Below are 21,801 nucleotides of genomic sequence, written 5' to 3'. Positions count from 1 at the left end.
ACCTTTAGTTTTTCATTTAATAATGAATTTATTAAAATAATGATTTTTGAAATTTTGAAATATATATATAATATATACTTATAAAGAGTAAGAACCATATTTTCAAATTCTTGAATATCTTATACCTACTGGCTACTACATAAAAAGTATTTTTTGGCGTTACAAACGAATATTTTCATAATATGGTATACCTGTAGGTATATCCTGACATAAGTGAAATATATTCGTGTAGGTGATATGAGGTTATAGTAACCCGCTCCTTCGCATAAATACATACGGAATGGTTAATTCGATTTCTGTATTCAATACTGATCCGATTTTTAATAGATTTACTAGCCTGTAAGAATACACACGACTTCCATAAGTAAAATTTGAATTTGAATCAACATGCTTTTAATATATTATGTCATGTAATATAATATAACATTTGATATATTTTTGTAAATGTCCTTTGTATTAACTATTATTGACCATTTAGAAACTAGAGATTTGTAAGTTAACTATAAATAGGTATATTATATATAATAAAGGAAAATAAGTTTGGCCATCTGGTCACTAACTTACGTTAGGTTAGGTGTGTAAAATTCGCATATCGTAATATCTCTCTAAAATTTATTACGTTGAAATATGTTTATAATATAACTACAATTTATAATAAGTTATCTATTTCTGTTATGCTTTCTGCAGTATATATGTATAATTTATCTTATTCTTTGAACCAAAACTTAGTTTTGTCCTTTGTGTATATGGAAAAATCGATGGACACAGGTGCTCAGCAACAATATGGTGTACGTACATGTGTATACTGCATTAGTACAATATATAACATTATTGATATGCATGGAAAATATTTGTAAAATTAGTTAAAGTTAAAAATTAAAATTAATTTTAAATGATTTAATCATATTAAACGTTTATACATAAAACATAATATTAAAGCATAAAATAATTAAATTAAAATAGGTATGAAACAATCAGTCTTGCATTTAAAAATCAAAAGTAAAAAAAGAAAAGCTATTGATCCTCATTTTTAATGCAATCTAAATAATTTAAAAAAAAACCATTACTTATTTAGTTTAGTTATTCTAGACATCAGTCATAAATTTGTACATATTATACAATAAATATTAAACTTATGTATTTTCTGAACTTTTAATTAATAATCTTCATTATTAATTATTCATATATTATTTAAATTATTATTTATTTATTGCGTTGAGATTACGGGACACCATTTGAAAATTGTACATTAAAATATTTGTTTTAAATTTGAATCAAAATGTATGTATACATCAACCAGCTAGCAGCAAACTAGCATTGAAAAAAAGAAGATTAATTACTTCGAATTAGTTCTCATTCTCTCACTCGAACTTAAAATATCAAAACAATCTCAGAAGTGGAAACATCTTCATCCTAAATACAAACGCTTTTGCTCCAGCTTTGAAAATCATTCAATCCGCTGATCCTTACTATTGACTCCAATAATATCCCAGAGAATCAAGGCCGTATACCTAAGAGGCAATTCCCCTGAAATTTTTTTGTTTAATACGCAAACTTAGAAATTATTTCATCATTATTTTATACACTAGTGTTCTTATTAAATTTTTCTGGGCATGGTCCTGCAGACAATCACCAGAGAAGGCTATAAAGAAATTGATACACTGATAACAAAAAAATAAAGGTGCAAATATTTTATTTGACTAATTATAAATGAGCTACATTGTCAATTTACTAGAGTCCTGTCTCCTGCGTCTATTTATAAATACTGATTGATATCTACAATAATAGGTACCTATATCGGCTATATCAAGGTTTATCAAGCCCCGTGAACACAAATTCAAGTTGATATTATGATATGAATAAATTAAAGAAAGATTAATATTAATATTACTTTATAAAATTACTAATAATATAATTACTACTTAAAATTACTTTTGATATAATTATCGAGTAACTAATAATTCGTTAATTTTTAAAAATATAATATTACAGTATTATTTTTTTTTAATTATCATATTAACTTTACCTTATATTATTTGAATTCTGTTAGAAATACATGAACTTATACTACTTACTTAGTTAAAATTATTGAGTACCAACATGTTGTCAAGATATATTCAGCTAGCATACCATATGAATAGCATGCAATTCTCGCAAACAATGAAAAATTATACCAAGGTACTTATTCAAAGTTGTAGCTGACTTATTAAAAAAAAAACGACGAAATCAAGTCAAATCTTGTTAGTGGTTGATAATTCGTATGACGCTTACTTATACCAAAACTGTACTAATATTGTTCTATGTACAGGTGTTTTTGAAAAAGATCGTCCCGTTTAAGTTTGTTGGAACAAGGGGACACGATGCTCAAAAATGTGATACCTAATCCCGTTTTAAACTAGAAGTATGGTCACCCTAAGTTAAGTGTTATACCTTATACCAAATCGGTAAGTTATTACCTACATTACCTGCACTGACACGTCAGTAATTATTACCAAGGGGTGGCCATATCATATTAATTTTGAAGCGGAAACGGGGCACTCTCAGTGTGACCATAATATGAAAAATTCTCTAAGATTATTACCAATGCGGTGCTGCTCCAACTTAATCCTAAGTATCTATGATGTAAAAACAAACTTAAGAAAATACTAAATAGTGGTTAAATTGTTCAATTAATATTTTGTATAACGTCATTCTTCTTCTATTATAATTTATACTACTTATGATAGGTATTATATAGTTATAAGTTATTATAATTTATAAATGTATAAGCGTGTTTTCAAGGAGGTAGGTACGATATCAAATAGTTTATTAATACAAATCGTTTTGGCGATAAACGATAATTTTATATCAAAACTATTAAAAACCTTATTGGACTCGCGACCCACTTTTTTAGGCCTACATATTTTTCGCGACTAACGTAAGCTTTGTAAAAAAATTAAAATTACTTAATGCTTTGCAGTAGTACTATTAAAACTGAATAAATAAAAATTACATTTTAGTAGGTATTTTCATTTATTAATTTTCTAAGTTTAATAATTAAAAAATTATTTTTTTATTTTATATAATTTTATAAATTTAATTTTTATTTTAAAAATAAGACTTATCGCTGCCCAATTTTAAAGCTTACGTGACCCAAAAATAGGTCACGACCCACTGGTCTATGGCACTCTTCACTATTCACTAACCAACTTTTTCAACGATATAGTACTATAGTGTTTCTAGTTTCTAGTACCCACTTAGAGGTTTAAAGTTTATTTTATGTATCCTTGATGGTTACATTTTTAATACAAATCCATTAATAATATATAAATATAATATTATGTTCAAATATGAAATATTGAAATATCAATGCGGATCGTTTTGGCGATGAAGAAATTTCATAATATAACAGTAAAAGTACAGTAAACAATCAACAAAACAAATCGTTTGCTTTCATTACCCCCACGAAATTCGTTTTATATTAATTTTATATAATATACTCTTCGTAGATTTTATTACGAACATTGAGCACTATTTTTTTTATAGTGGAAGGACGTCGAACAACCGTGGTTAAAACTTAAAGCGAAAAAAAAGGTCTGGAATTATCGTATCCGCCAGAATGCGTATCGAGCAGAAGTGATGTCGTTTTTACATTTAATGCTGAATTCATTTATTTAATTTATTGGGTTTTTTATTTATAATTATTACATAAACTATGACATTTTTGAATAAATATTGTGAAATGTTTTTTTAAGAATATACGACTTCTAGACATAATTGTTTTAAAAAATACTTTTAAATTTTATATATACTTAATAGTTATTAGGTTTATACCAATAATATAATATCAATGCTAGCGTATTATCTATTAATACATTTATATTTATTACGTTAATACGCATACATTAATATTATAAATTAGAATGTTTCTTAATAAATATATGGTAATGTACTGTTGCGTTAATCACGGTCTTAAAATCTTCTAAATATACCTTGACCGTGGTGTTAGTACACTAAACTGATATCGGTTATCATTAATCATACATTCATGATTACTATTTTTTTTTAATATCATAATTTCGACAATTTCGTACGTTGAGTGCTGAGAAATGTAAATTTGGGATCTATCTTCTATAGGCACGATTAAGTGTACAAGTTAAAAAGAAAAATATTTAGAAAACCGCGTCGTGGTTTCAGGTAAACAAATCTTTTTACGTTGTAACCATGTTCCACAAAGTATTTCGGTCGATCAATTCAGTAAGCCAAATCAAAGTTTTGCGATCTCTCGTATCCAAACACCATCGACGTGAAATGCACTGTCGTAAAATCGTGTACGAAGAATATGGAGATCCTTTGAAAGTGGCCAGTCTTATAGAAGATACACTACCTGATAAGCTTGACGACAAACAGGTATACAATTGATTATTTTAACACAAACAGTTCGTTTACATGTTAATACGTTTAAGGTTTTGGTAAAAATGATTGTTGCACCAGTGAATCCTGCCGACATTAACACTATTCAAGGTGTATATCCCGTAAAACCACCATTACCTACTACCGGAGGCTTTGAAGGAGTCGGGGATGTTGTAGCAGTCGGATCGTGCGTTACAAATCTTGTTCCTGGAGATCGAGTTATACCAGATGGTGCTATGGGTACTTGGTGTACAGCTGGTGTGTTTGATTCTCAACAGCTAAGAAAAGTCAGTGGTATATAATTGAAATTAGAATAGATTTTATTTAATGTGACTTGTAATTTATTAACAATTTAAATAATAATACTTTTAATTGTTATAACAATAAAAAAACACAGAGTATTGTATATGTTTATGTATTAAATGTAAACATTTTAAATAGCTACTTTCATAATTCTTAAATTATACTTGTTTGTTTCAGGTAAGTAAAGATACCGATGTGTATGCATTAAGTGGTATTTCTTCTAATCCATGTACTGCATACAGAATGTTACATGATTTTGTTCCATTAAACAAAAATGATGTTATTATACAAAATGGAGCAAACAGTGCATGTGGTCAGAATGTTATTCAATTAGCAAATATTTTTGGTTACATAAGTGTAAATATTATACGCAATAGACCTGAACCAGATTTAGAAAATTTGAAAAATCATCTTAAGTCTCTTGGTGCTTCATACATACTTACTGAAGAAGAGTTAAGGTGCAATATTAATTATATTTCAGTTTGTATTTTTGGGATAATATTGTCTATCTGATTTATTAACATTTAATTTTTCCTTATTTAGGACTACAGATATATTTAAAACTGGATTTTTACCAAAACCACGTTTAGGGATTAACAATATAGGTGGTAAAAGTTCCACAGAAGTTGTACGCACATTGAATAATGGTGGTGTGATGGTGACTTATGGTGGTATGTCAAAACAACCAGTCATTATTCCAACGGCTTTGTTTATATTTAAAGACATTCAACTCAGAGGTTTTTGGATGACCAGATGGCGTAAAGAAAATGCTCATACAGAGCAATATGAACAAATGTATAATGAACTTTTGCAGTTTATGAAAAATGGCAAGTTAATTGCACCTGCTTACAAAACATTACCATTAGATTTATTCCATGAAGCATTAGAAAACACAATAACGTCAAAAGGCTACATTGGTCACAAATATTTTTTAAATTTACAATAATAAATGCTGCTGCTGTTGCATATATTATTATTTATTACTTAAATGTATATTTATATGTTTCAATAAAATACTCTTAACTGAACTATATATTTTATGAGTGTATATATTATTTATATATTTTTTCAAAATTAATCATTGTTAAAGTATAATGTTAACTAATTTTTAAATAAATTTGTTTAAAAGTAATTGTTCACTTTTTAAAGTATATTGCTGTTATGTTAAAATAATCAATTGTAATATAAAATCTTTTAAATTAAGTAGTTATTAATTTAATCTTGGAATAGTTACAGATAAAGTAATAAATAGGTATGATGACTTAACTTAAATTAATTTGAAAAAAATATTTAACATTTCTGCTAATTTACTATAATATTAATAGGTACCTAGTAATTTGTAATATGATTCCAAGTTAAATAATTAGATTTTTTGTTTGGACCAAGCCACCTAGGTATGATATTAATAATATTATTAATTAGAAATACATTAATTTGAAGCATTTCAAATATCTGACGTTTCTTTTAAATAATAATATAATTGATAATGAATTTTCTTATTTATATTATGTATGGAAATTGTTAATTATTATTTATTAATAACCTAATTCACATTTATTGAGGTTTTCATTATATTTAATTATATGATGAAAAATAATATTACTCTGATACCTAAATTGACATAGTCATATAGATATTATTCACTATTCTTTATTTCTAATCCTACTCCAATGTATAGGTTCAATGAAATATTTATGGTGGTATATTATTATTTATATACATGTGCAAGGCAGGCAAGTCAACTAATTACTAATAAATATAGAAAAATGTATAGTTTAAAGTTAAATGTTATTTTTTTTCTTTTTAACATTTAAAAGTTGTGTACAATTTATATATAAAAAAAACAATACAGTTTGAGTTGAATGCATATTGCATAGGCGCCACTAAGGGGTACTTGTGCATCCCTCTCGACCCTCTCCAAACAAAAAAATTGTTTTGTTATATTTTGACTATTTTGAAGTAATTATTATCAATAATTTAAAAAATATAATCCATTGGCAATTGCATATTGAGGAACTGCCGGAACTGATTCCTTATGTTGTTAGACACCTTAATATAAATTATAATATAATACCTACCTATACCTATTATGTTTCAGTTAAAATATAATACAAAATAATCCTTGGTTTATTTAATATTTGTACAAAACAATTCAGGGATACGTTTGTAGCACAATAATCATAATAATAATATAGTATAATGTCTATAGATCTAGGAATTTTTTATAATATGTGCAATGTGCATCTAATAAAATATTGGTCTAGTTATTTCGATGCCTCCACATGGTTGAGCGTGTATCTTGTCATCGAGTAGAAAACATAAATATATAGTAAAATATATACGTACAAACTATAAATATATATTATATTGTATCATTTGTATCTAAACAATATCAAATTTGCCACGTATTGAGTGTGATACTTATATTATAATACCATTGATCACAAATGTCAAATATTAGATAGTTTTATACTTTTATAATAGTTAGTAGTATAACAGTACCTACTATTTTTATAATCAATACATACATGGAGAAATGGTTGTATAATATGATATTAATATTAAATAAATAATAATTATTATTAATGATATACCTACTATGTTTGTGTTACATTAAGCAGGCTGTCGACTGGTGGTGCGAAAAACGGAAGAAGGCCATCATCCACGTCGAATATAAATTCGTACCAAGAGGATGTTCCCACCGTAGGTAGATACGCGTAAAAAACACATATAATTATAATGTAAGAACCTATTATATATTACTATCTCTATACGTACACAGCGATGACGGAGAGCGCGCACACAATATTATACACACACTTCACGGCCGCGGCTCCTATACATTTTACCTTTAATAGAATATAATAATATACAGGGTGTTTTCCATCATTAACTGATGACAATCAAGGGGGGTAGCTTAAACATTCACATTTAACTGTGTAGGAAAATAAGAAATAATTTAAAAACATATATATAGACATACTATTTAAAATAAAAGATTTCGGGGTGGGCTTAAGCTCAAGAACCCTCCCCCTGGATACGGCACTGGTTTGAAGTGCATATTAGATATAAGTATATTATTGTCCTACAGAAACTAATGAGTAAAAATGTTAATCTTGTAAGCGTTTAATTGAAATAAAAATCTGTTTATATAATATATATAAGAAAGAAATTAAGGTATTAATAGGTAGGTACCTACTTAAGAGGACAAAACAACCACATATGTTGTCCTCGTCTTTAAACATACGTCGTACGAAACATACCTATACCTATGGAAAATTCACCTTTAATATAAAAACATTAAAAACCAATGTTGCGTTGTTACTTGTTAGGTTTGATATTAAAGTCAATATATAGCCTAATGTATATTATAAAACTTAAAATGACCTAATAGAATATTAACTGTGTTTACGGGTTATAGTTTTTACAATAGTTTAATTTTTAAGTGAGTTATGAGTAAATACGTAAAATTGCATTACAATTTTGAATTCTCCATGTAAATCACTTAAAAGTTAAATTATCGTAAAAACCCAAAGTATAGACACAAAGGATGTTCTTGTACCTTTAAGTTGATAACGGGACAAATTCACGCAGATATCAAAATTATATAATAACACACAATTTGTTCAGTTGAATGCAAAAAGGATTTATATATTATTATATTATTTATGACACCCGCTATATTATACTCATCTAAATACGATAATTTATTTAAACATTTAAATAATAAAATCACCGATTTCCACTGAGTAACTTTCAACTGTAGTATTTATAGGCGAGCAACGAGAGACAAACACACGGTGTTACGCGCTGCACCCTGTATATGGACATGAGTACACGACTTCTGGTCGTAGAGGATATAAAATAATATATATAAGTACACAAAATTATACGATATTAAATACACTGCAGGTAGTTTTCATCGGTTTGTTATGCGTTTGCCCTCGTCGTCGCAGTTCCTGTCCGCCTGTACATGCGGAAATAACGGACGCACATCTTCCATTTTCACGTATCGGTCGCGCGAAAAAAAAACATCTAGTGACGGCTGTGTCGCGTATACAATCATTATATATATATATATATGTATCTATAAATGGTATAAGGTATACCTGTACAGTCACACCGTCGTCGTTTGCATATTGATTATTTATCGATCACAGCCACGTCGGACCGTCGTAAAATAGAATCAAAAAATAAAAGGTAAGTACCTTTATACCAATATATACCTGCTGTATATATTGTGTTATTATATAATCACATTATAAGAATACATTAAACCAGCACGACGACAGAATATCCAATGAAGCTGCTCCAGCAGAGTACGCGACACGCGTGCCACACCGGTAACACTGCGTACATTATACACACACACACACACACCACACGTGCGTATTATGCCTGCTAATACTTCGAGATTATAAAGATGACTAAATGACTGTAAATACTCGTACTTACGTCAATATTGTCGAGGCGTATAGCCGTATAGGAGAGTACGTGTTGTGAGTCAATTGTACATAGGCATTGCATGTGGTTATGAATCTGACAACTGCTATAACGTATATTGGTATAGCACACTACCACGTAGCTATAAGTACGATAAAGATAATCTGAAATTCTCATGAATTCAAAGTTGAATCTTATTTGAACTTTTGATCTTTATCAAACTTAAAATAAATCAAAAAATTTTGATTTTCCGATAGCCCAATTACATTCGAACTAAAAAATTAACTCTTAATGGTCCGTGTGTATATATATATACACACGGACCATATATGCTTGATCCTGTTTTATCTAAAAATTATGGTTCATTTTAAAACGAAATTACTTGTTAGTAAATCAGATACTTTTAGTGTGTCTGCCGTTTTTGTCATGTCGAATAAACTTGAGCAGCGTGTTTGCATTAAATTTTGCGTTAAACTCGGGTAAATCAGCGACTGAAACTTTTGAAATTATTAAAAAAGCATTTGAAGATGAAGCGATGAGCAGGTCCAAAACATTTGAATGGCATAAAAGGTTTATTGAGGGTCGTGAAGACATTAATGATGACTCTCGTGCTGGACGACCTTCAACATCGAGAAATGTGGAAATGGTGGCAAAAGTACAAACAATTATTCGATCAGATCGACGAATGACGATAAAAGAACTTTCTAGTGAGTGTAACATTTCTATTGGATCATGTCAAACTATTTTGACTGAAGATTTAGGCATGAGACGAGTCTGTGCAAAAATGGTCCCAAAATTGTTGTCTCAAGATCAAAAAAATCATCGAATTGAAGTTTGTCAAAGTTTGAAAGAACGAATACAAAATGACCCAGGGTTCATTAAAAATGTAATAACTGGTGATGAAACTTGGATCTATGGTTATGACATAGAAACTAAACGACAGTCATCCCAATGGAAATCAGTAACTTCACCAAGACCCAAAAAAGCTCGACAAGTTCGTTCTAACGTGAAGACCATGTTGATTACTTTTTTCGATATTTAAGGCCTTATTTATTACGAATTTGTTCCAACTGATCAAACGGTTTATCAGACTTACTACTGAAAAGTTTTAATTAAATTACGAGAAAAAATCCGTAAGAAACGTCCAGATCAGTTCCAAAATCGATCGTGGTTGTTACACCACGACAACGCGCCTGCTCATTCTGCCTTATCAATCCGTGAGTTTCTAACTGATAAACAAATTCCAGTTGTACCTCCCTTACTCGCCAGACCTCGCCCCTTATGATTTTTTTTTATTTCCAAAAATTAAAACTGACCTCAAAGGACAAAGATTTGATGATATTGAAACAATAAAAAAGAATGCAGTGGATCAACTCAAACAACTTAAAGTTGAAGACTTCCAACACTGCTTCAAAAAGTGGCAGGAAAGACGGAACAAGTGTATAACATCGGGCGATGAATACTTTGAAGCAGACTAATATTTGAAATATTATTTGTACATTTAAATAAATAAAAAAAAAAAAATCCCGGTATTTTTTGATCACACCTCGTACAAATAAAATCTAACTTTAATATGAAAACTATCGATAAAGAAACACGCATCGTTTATACTATGTTCTTTTGTAAACGATTTAAAACCAATTCCAATCTTATTCTTATAAAGAATCTTACCATCTTGATACTACCAGGAAATACTAGGTCAAATATTGCTCATGCAATTTGAATAAAGCTGAATCTGTTTTATACATTATTGACAATTTTCGAGCATTGTGTTTGTGTACATATATCACATATGTACGACTATTTTTCACGACTGTTTTATCGCAGATGGGGAGTATACAGAATAGAGCAGTCAATTTTTTTATCAGTCAAATAAATTTTGAACAGCTAAAATTATTAATTGTATGATATACAGGTATGCTATGTTATAATTACTTACAGTTCGTAATTTTGACTAGGGACCTATTTATTGTATTTAGGTACAACTGTTCAAAGTATCTATTGTCTATTACTCTAATGGAAAAATTAAACTAGGTACATTTTATTATCTAATTCTATTAAATAATGAATTGACTAGGTCGGCCTGTTGCTGATCTTGACTAAGCGGCTATAACTTGCACCACCGCGGTCAATCGGCCTAAAAAATGTAATAAGTGCAGTACATGAAACTTCTGGTGCATCCATGCGCACGCCTGTGATTATATGTATACTATATATATATATAGTGATAATTTATTACTTGATTAATGTATTCGTGATGTATTTATATATCTAATTACTTCTACAGTTTTACATTCACATATCCGAAAAAATTTCAAAAATGTATTATTTCGTGATTGCGTATTAAAGCGTATTTATAAGTTAGAGTTGTAGTTGATTCTTATACTTCATTTTTACCTACTCAGTTACCTATGTACATTTTTACATCGATTATCTACAGGAAACACGAGTTAATATATGTATATTATACATCCGCACCCCACAGACCCTCATTGTTAGACAATATGGATCACGCGATATTAATATTAGAACATGCAATAAATAAATAAACAAAAACTTCGTCCTTCTTTCCACTGCTACTATTTTAATACATAATTTGTTATAGGTATTAGGAAAAATATTAAATAACATAATATGATCAAAAACATAGACGCGTTATAATAACACGGAAACACGCGTGGCTCAGACCAGTTGGACGCTTAGTCATAAAATAACGATACGCATTTTTAACCACTTAATGAACTCTTAGTGGATAACATATTATTATTATAGTCACTATACAGTATACCTACATCGAATGGTAATTATTACTTAAAAATAAAAAAATCATAAATATTTATGTTTATATTAATCATTATTCAATGCTCAAAGTTTGTAATGTGTAAATTGTATTTTTTTTTTTTTACAAAATTTAGTTACTAAGTAGTATCATTGATTATAAATACTAGAATTTTTAATTAATGGTAATATTAGTAGTTTATTGCCTGCTCGATTAGCATGTGCTCGTCATCACTATAATACTATCATAGATGGCGTCACACGAAACGATTTCCAAAAACTTCATATTACTATCATAGTCCAATTATTTAACACTCATGTAAGTCATTAAAAACTTGATAAAAATAAATAATAATAATACAAATTAGACACGGATAGTTGAATATTCTCATATTTATACGACGTCAATAATCACTTTTTATTATTCAATCTTATAGTTATAATGAATCTAAGAGACAATTTCGATGATTTTGATTTCAATTATGATTGTGAATCTAAACTTCGGCATTCATATTTGAATTTTTATAATATAATTAATTAAATGTATGCTTAATTCTTTTCTTTTATACTATTTTCATATTGAATAACTAATACTTTATTAATTACATTCACAACTTTATTTCTTATAAGTATTTCTATTTTATATAATTTCAAGTTAATCTATATCATAACTAATTATTTACGTGTATATACTCTGCAATTACCATCAGGAGCCAAATAAATAAATAAATAAATATTGTAACTTTAAAATATTATTATTAATCGCTCTACTAACTGAGTTAAGAGTCTGAAGTCTATATCATAAAAATAATTACGAACACAATAATGTGGACATAATGCAGGCATCAGTAAATTTTCACTAGGAACGTCACTATACGTCAGTACCTATCTTATAACTACAGTTATTAATACGTATTTATTACCTTTAATTTATAGTTAAATGTTAATATAAAATACATAATAAATATTTAATCATAATTGTTGAATTTTTAAGTCATGTAAAAATGTATTACGTTTTATTGTTTTATTAAAAGCATAAGTATCATAAATCATAACTTGTTATTATAATATTTTACTAGTTAATACAAGTTAATAATTTAATTTACAAGACTGCAAATAATATATCATTATCATTAGAACAATTTAAAATGATTTATGTGTATTAAAATCAGAAATCTGAGTAATTAACTTCATAATCTATGTAAAATATGGTTTAAACTATTTTCAACAAACTAAATAAACGTATGGGAAGTTAAAAATAATGCTGTTAATATAGGTTAGGGTTACTTAGGTACACAATAATACAATACAACTATAAATGTGAATACCTTAAACACGTAAAATAAGTAGGTAGATACGTAATATTGACAATATACTAGTGCAGTAATGTAATATATTATGAATATATGATAGGTTAGAACCTATCGTAATACCGTAGAACTTTTGGATTTGACAAGAAAAACAAAAAGTAAAAATGAAGGTTATGTAATAAATATAAATTATAAGATATACGCTTTATGTAGGATATGTTAATAGTGATACATATATAATACCGAACGTATTTTTCATTTATTGTGCAGCATTTAATATTTTTTTATACCAACAAAATTATACTGTAACAATGTTGAATGTCTCATATATTGTTTATATGCATCATATGTATAATATGTATACATTATTTATGTACAATACATAGGTCCCTGCTTATAGTTACACAATTTTATCACTCTGAAATAATTATTTGTTTAAATAATTATAATTCACTTTTATTATTTTATTTATTGATGTATGAATAAGTAAAATCTATATGGAATATGTTTAACATAATATAATATAGAAAATTATTCTTTTAATAGTAAACACACATTATTTCTGAAAGTATTAATTTAATTCGAAATTCATCAATTGATTACGAAAGTCTTATGTTTCGTAATGGTCTTATTTTTTCGCCCTCAAGTAGGTATATTTTATACCACGATGTAATCAATAGGTGCTCTTAATAATAAACGACAGTTTATATCTTTTTTTATTTAAATAATATGAGCTTCTGCAGATTATAAAATTAAATGTATAATCTGAAGCCTTTATTAAAAACAAATATTGATGTAAATAGATATTAAATATTTCAGCAATATTTTTTTCATTGTAAGTTAAAACGAATGGATACATATTTGTGCTATGTATTTCCTAAGTATACAAGATTAAACTTATAGGTACCATTATTTACTCTTCGTCTAAACAGTAAATGCTTATTAATAATAATACGCTTTTGATTCAGCATTCAATTATTAATAAATCAAACCGTTTATAGAAATATTATATTACATAGTCTTTCAGATATAATGGAAAATTTATATAGTTGCCATCAAAAATAAAAATAAGGATAAAAAAACAAAAGCAATGTACAATTCCATAAAATTGTATACTTTAGGAATTTCATATTTTCTTAAAATGAAATATCGTAAAAGTTGATACTTTTCAAAATAACAAATTCTCAGTACGTTAAAAGAATCTTCCTAAATATATAATGTACATAGATACTATATTGGATATATTATATACGGTATAATATATTCACTATAATATGTATATTATTATGTTTACTAGGTGAACGAGGCATATATATTGAAACGAGTGACGTCAATTATTTTTGTATATACACGTTGCAACTGTATGCATATTATTATTAGCTATATAGATATATTATGTAAATTACGACATTTATCAGTAATGGTTTTAAAGGAGTGCAATATATAGGGGTGATAGGCCTCTGTATTTTTTTTTCTATTAATATTCACCTATATACAGTTATACCTAACGATTATTATTTTATGTACTGCATATGTTTTTTTGAAATCATTAAAACTGCAACCAATAAAACATTTGTTTTTTGAATTAACCGTGGCTATTGTTATTTTGTTCGGTCAATGGTGGTGAATATAAACATAATATTTCGGGAGACGTTAACGCACGCGACCTTTAAGTAAAAATTATATTATTAATACGTTATATATATTTATGTATATATTATTATACGCATAGTGGTTATCGAACGGTTTTCGAGGAGTTTTAAAATACAGTTTTACGAACAATTTTTTCTGTTAATAAATTTTTCTTTATATGAAAAAAAAAACAACACGCTTTAGTGTTTATGATACTTGTATGTTGTGATGGAATGTATTATGGTATATTTATCAGGACTTGTTCAAGAATACCGAGACAAAGTGTAATATGTACCTAATATATACACTAATCAACGTAAAATTGTGCATGATGGTTGAGCTACACACATCGCAGTCAGGTTGTTCTGCGGGCCAGGTGGACACAGTCATTTCTGTGTGTGTATATCATATCATGTATTTTATACGATACAAGTCTACTGCCACGTATCACCTATATATATATATATATATAACACACATTAATATTATATAGGTAGGAACGCGTATACGCCGCCACCGCTGCAGCTGTTTACAGTTTCCATCTGTCGTCGTCACCGACGTGTGTTTACTTCTAAGCAGATCTAAAAACCGTACCCAGGCGCCGGCTGCAGCTGCCAACCCTTTTGGCCGTTCGTATATAAACTATTTTTTCACTGCGCGCCGTCACGAACGCGTGTGTGGTAACGCTTATAATACTTATATATATATATATATATATAGATAAGTATACATGTGATATGTGAAAAAGTGGCAATTGTTTAGTAAAATACCGGAAACAAAACACTTGGAGTTTGTGTGCTGGAGCACACAATATGTAACACATTCAACACAACTCTTTGTGTCGCATTTCCCGTTTGCAGTGAACATAACTATGCGCCTACACGAAGACTTGGCACTAAAAAAAAAAAAAAAAAATAATTTAAATAATTTAAATCAGATCGTAACAATCCGCACAGGATAAAAAAAAAGATAATAATATTATAAAAAATACCTATGATAAAAAAAAAAAAATGTTAAATAAAAGCTTTTTATATAATATATAAAACTGTTAAATATAGGTTAACCGCCGATACTATAAATTGTGTATTTTATCATGATTAAATAAAATAAATTAATAATTATAGACTATATAGAATAAAATTATCGGATATACCAATAATATTTAATGTATCTATGTATACAATACAAGAGTATTTAGGCTTATAATAGAATTAATTACAACAATTATGTTTGGGGTTGTGTTGGGTAAAATAATTTTAAATGATTTTATCTAAAACTAAAAATTCACGAATTTCATTAATTATAACCTCATTGAATTTACCATTACTCAAGGATTAAAATTATGCAATATCAACATTAAAATAAATACAATTTCGCCATTATATATTATAATTAGTGAAACTAATTATAGTCTATAATTAAAAATGCGTCATTATTTATGATTCATTTTTTTTCATATGGTGGATTTACATTATTTAGATGAAGAAAAAGTTTAAAAGAAACACTGTAGTAATCCAATTTCCACGTGATATACAAGCGGTATGTTTGCAACAAAAGCATTCATTATACTGGGTGATTCGCTAAGTATGATCAACCTCATCTTTTAATACTCAAATTATGCAATTATTCAAAATATGATACTTGGAATTTTCAATATACCTAGGTACTTAAAGACCGTGTTTTCAAATTATTGGCATTTTTTATAATATTTAAGGAGTGTCCTATGGTTATCCAAACTTCTATTTTTCCAACGAGAACCCCTCTTTTTTACTATAAGCTATTTAGCAATAATTTTTCTAAAAATTGTAGTGTATCAAAATAAAAATTCAAAATGAACACAAACTACTGCAGCCTCGCAGAACCAATTTACCTAGCCTCGTTTACTCCACATAAAGTGTTGAGTGGGTCTCTATTATGGATTTGTTAAATTTGAATTCAATGATAAATCATTGTATACGAAAAGCGATTTTGAATGAAGACGGTCAGCCTATTTCACTATGTATATTTCGTGATATGTATTTTGATATAGCTATTAAAGTATACATTTATTTTAATTTTATTATTACAGTAGTTTAATGCAATGTTTTCAGAAAATGTTGCATTTATTTTATTATTATAATAATACATATTTATATCACATTATACTAACATATTTAACACAAAATGTAATAATATATTTTTTTAAATAACGTGAAACAGTAAAAAAATAAGTTTATACGTAGAATAAATAGATAATATTATCTTAACAGAAATCAAAAATGTTATAGCATACAGTAAAATTGACTAATCATATAATATACATAAATATTTAAGTTGCTACAAATAATATTTCTAAATTATAACAAAACAAAATAATTAACATAATATTATTGCTATTTATCGTTTAAATAAGTAATTTTGTCCAAATTAGAATTTACAATGTCTATTAAAAATAATTTTAGATATTTATATTTTTTTTTTAGATTTTATGATTCCAATATGAACTATTTACGAGGAATCTTAAGTTACATTTTTAAAAGTTAAATACAAAAATAAAAGTTTTTATGAAGTTCTAACTACAAAATGATTTTCTAATTTTCACGATTATTATGAATTTTGTAAAATATTTAACTTTAAACGCCTAAAAAACAAAAATTATTTAGATTTTCGATACTTTTTAAATTGAGTAATTAACTCAGAGTTTTGTATTATATTTTCAAACATTTTTACCCAACTTAAATTCTTAATTGACATTTCTAAAAAAAAAACAAAAATAATAAAAAATAAAAATGTCTAATGCCTATAAATAATTTAAAAATTGATTCGAAAGATTGATAAAATTTTTATTTATTTATTTATTGTATGTTTTATGTTATTTTACACTAAAAAAAAATCGAATTTATGTGAAAATCTCCATTTTTTCTTATTTTTTTCTTGTTTTTCTTGATTATAAAAATACAAAATTTACTTTTAGGAATTTTGTACTTCCTAAGGTACCAAATATTTTACTGTTAAAAACCATCCCCATTTTTTTAAATCAAAGCATTTTGACTGCCCTAAAAAGTATTTATAGGCACAAATGAAAAAAAAAACAAAAAACATTGTAAAATCAATACATTCATCGCTCTACTCAGGATTAAAATTCTAATTTTTAGAATTTTAATAAATTTATTATTTGCATGATCTACATTTTATTAAACAAAAAAAAAACAAAATGTTGAAACTATGCAAAAAATTGACGCAATGGTTAAACGTAACTGTACATTATATATTATATGTATTTAGTAATATAGGTACGTTTATGATGTTAGTACAGGACGTGCGTTTACTGTACAACGAATTCGATTTTATAATATTGTTATTAACGGTGGCGTTAACCGCAAATATACACTATATACATCACAAATCATCAATGATCACGAACAAGATAAGTTTGAACGGATATCGCAACTGCTGAGTTTATAATGTACCTACATTATATACAGTTAATATACTTATTAGTTATAACCTACCTACGTACCATGCGATAACTATTTGTGTTGATTTCTATCCATACGTAGGTATACTTATATTTGCAGTCAAACGTGTAATTGGAATATTTATTGAACTTATTATTAACGTCTTAATATATTATTCGATGTTATTTCGAAGGTATTTTTTGTAGACGCATCACGCATATTAATATACCTATATATCGTACCTATATATCTAAAATCACTGAATTTACGCCGTTTGGCTTCGTTTATACCAATGATATAAACTAGTGTTGAATAATATTTAAATATTTACATAATATATGTATACGCCATAATTATGGCCGAGAACGTTCGAACAAATCAAATTAGGGCCATACGTTCTGAGTTTTGACGACCATTTAGTATAGGTAATATTAGTGATATTACAAAACACAACGTATTATTGTAGTTGTTATATGCTTGGTGTTTACGTCTTCATAGTTCATATATAGTATACACTGGTGGATTTTAAATGCATGACGGCCTCGTTAATAATTATGATATTAATGGTATTATGTGTAAAGATAATTCGAAATTCGAATACATTACGTCAAAAATTGTAAAATTTACATTATATTATATTTAAAATAGTACCTGTAAACAGTGTGTCCCCGAAAACAGGGTACACTTTATCACTCATTACTCTGTAAATATTTTTCAATTCTGTTTGTTAAACTAGACTATTGGATCATAAATTAATATGACTTACAATTTTTTTAACTCGTGTATTTTGCGTATGCGCAACACAACTTAATTTTTTTAAATGGTAACCTCTATTCTAATATCATTTTTAAATTAATTTATTTTATTTCAAGCAATTTTGATCTATCAACGTGTATTCTAAACTCAAAATTGGCAAAATTAGAGTTAGGTGTCATTTAAAAAAATATATACATATATATATAATTTAATTTTTTTTTATTTACCTACGTATCTTTTTGTTATAAATACCATATTATGATACAATACATTTATTATTAGAGTAAATAATTATTTCCTATCCGTGAATTATTATATTATTTTACTATTATACATTATGAAATTATAGAAATTACATAATTTATTAAAAAAAACATGTATTTTCGGAAAATAAAATTCTAAATTTATATTTTTTTTAGCCTTAGGTTTTTACTACCTTAGGCTAATTTACGCTGCTTTATTCAAAAGTTAATATTTTGGAGAGGAAGGATTAAATATAAAATATGGATATTCGTTTTTTAACAATAAACTCTTGTTTTTACTTTAAAAAAATGTTTTGATCGACCTCAGTTTTCTTTATAAAATATAAAAATTATAAAATTAAAATAAATGTTCTGAGATAGTACAAATCATATTTTTAACCGACGACGCATTCATTATCGTTTTCAAATAATAACAATAAGTGTTTATTTATACATTGAAAAAATATTATTTAACTTCAAAATTAAAAATATATTAAGTTAACTTTATTTTTTAACCTTTAATTCAGAAAAATCAGTCAATAAATTTTTAAATTTAAGGTTTTTCATCACTTCTTTTTCAATAGAAATTGTAGCAATGAAGACAATAATAATAAATACAATAATTATTATAAATATATAACTATACTTAGACGCATCTAAAATTACGAACTCTGGTAAAATACTGCCTTTCTACCAAGTGAGCTATTGTTATTAATACAATTTTTATTATTTTTATATACTATGATTATTATTTACATATTTGACTCCTCTATTTTACGGATTTAACCTAATCTAACCTAATCGATTATATAATAATATATGTGAGGACAACTCTTACATTTTTAAAATGCCAAATTTAAATTGCCGTTTAAGGCAACTGGTCAACATCCAATGTGCGTTCAGCAAGAGATGAAGACCGTAATTAGTAATAAAAAAAGAGAGGGGCCCCAACAATTTTCATTAACAATAATAATAATCTTTACTTTGATACCAGACGATAAAATATTGCATTTTAAAATCTAATATTGTCTCCAGTAATATTCTACGGGACACGTATAAATCTATATATTATGTATATATTTACAAAAATAAGTAATAAGTACAATGAGTGAGTTTCACCCTTCACAATACAGGACTCGTGGTTTATACACCCTTAAAGTGTTATATATACGATTATCGAATTATTTAATGTAGCCATGTGGGTCATAGATACGAGCGCATACACAATATATTGTATTGTGCTGTTGACGAAACTAAAAGAATAGATAAAACACGCACAAAACAGCGCGTAGATAGTTTAATGATAATATAATAATATAATAACAATAAATGTTGTCGTTAATACAGAAAAGTGTAACAATACCTACATATTATGTCGTACAAAAAACACGAAATAGAGCGATTACGGATGGATAATACTGCATAATGTTACATATTACATAATGATATGTCTTGTCGGGTGTAGAATAAAACTTCTCCGAGGCACGTACCGGTCGTAGGACGTTGTACACGTGTCTAGTTGTCTCGTCCGGACAAGACATCTGCAGATGCAGCAGCATTGTTGGTGATGTGTGTCATATGTGTGGGGTGTGTAGTGTGTAGTGTAAAACTACCATAGGTACCATACGTCCATACTATCGTCGCGTATTCAACACATTAACCCAAACGGTGTCAGTTTTTATTATTAAAATTATTAATGTTTATAACTCTAGCCGTTTTCTAGTAAATATTATTATTAGACGACGGGTCATAACGCGTGTGACCAAGTTATAGAAACTAAATAATATGAAAAATAATGTTCGATGATGGAAAAATAAAAATCGTGTATGTACAACAAATAAGCGAGGTATATCGTTCCGGCTTTCGATTATTATTTGTACCTAAATTATTAATAATATAAACTTTGTACTATACATAAAGAGGTTTATAGACTTCTACGCATTTCGTACAATAATATACAGTTTTAAATTTAACAAAAATAACGAATATCTGAGTATAGAATTTATAGGCGCACGGTAACATGTAATTTACCAGTACCTTAGTGGCGTAATTTCATGAGGGGGTATATGAGTAGTCGTATCACGTTCCCTCCATGACCTTTCTTTTTATTTTAAATTAGTGTACAATGCAATACTTCATAGTTAATATTTTATAGTGTTGTGCATATTTTATTTCTTTAAGCACAAATTTTAAAATTATCTTGACATTTCATAACTTTTGTAATGATAGAATATGAATAACTATCCCCGTGCACTTAGTTGCTCATATAAAATGCATCCATGTTAAATTTGATACCCTAACATTGAAAATGTTAACTTTAACGCGCATGGATAAATAATACTTTTATTTTTTGATTTGATGTATAGATGATATTTCCGACATATCAGTTTTATATAAGCCTAGTGTTACTTTATTTTAACCATTTAACAGTAACAATTTTTAAGAATTATTTTTCTTTTTTTTTTTATTAAACGGCCCAAATTTGATTTTTTTTTTTTATTCTGAACA

General features: G+C 27.2%; 2 protein-coding genes across 2 annotated transcripts; both read left to right on the top strand.

Annotated features, from left to right (window-relative positions):
* The first annotated feature begins 4,035 nt into the window (after positions 1-4,035).
* Positions 4,036-5,728, top strand: LOC113548318 (enoyl-[acyl-carrier-protein] reductase, mitochondrial). The gene is made up of 4 exons (XM_026949130.1): positions 4,036-4,389; positions 4,446-4,679; positions 4,873-5,153; positions 5,239-5,728. The coding sequence occupies exons 1-4, from the start codon at positions 4,204-4,206 to the stop codon at positions 5,639-5,641; spliced, it is 1,104 nt and encodes a 367-aa protein (XP_026804931.1). The 5' UTR covers positions 4,036-4,203; the 3' UTR covers positions 5,642-5,728.
* Positions 5,729-9,673: 3,945 nt separating this feature from the next.
* LOC113554579 (protein GVQW3-like) lies at positions 9,674-10,616 on the top strand. Its single transcript, XM_026958522.1, has 2 exons — positions 9,674-10,132; positions 10,386-10,616. The coding sequence occupies exons 1-2, from the start codon at positions 9,674-9,676 to the stop codon at positions 10,614-10,616; spliced, it is 690 nt and encodes a 229-aa protein (XP_026814323.1).
* The last annotated feature ends 11,185 nt before the right edge of the window (positions 10,617-21,801 follow it).

The sequence above is a fragment of the Rhopalosiphum maidis genome, chromosome 1, assembly GCF_003676215.2.
Source record: "Rhopalosiphum maidis isolate BTI-1 chromosome 1, ASM367621v3, whole genome shotgun sequence".
Taxonomy (NCBI): domain Eukaryota; kingdom Metazoa; phylum Arthropoda; class Insecta; order Hemiptera; family Aphididae; genus Rhopalosiphum; species Rhopalosiphum maidis.
Note: the sequence above shows the minus strand (reverse complement) of the source record. Positions and strands in the feature narration are given on the sequence as shown.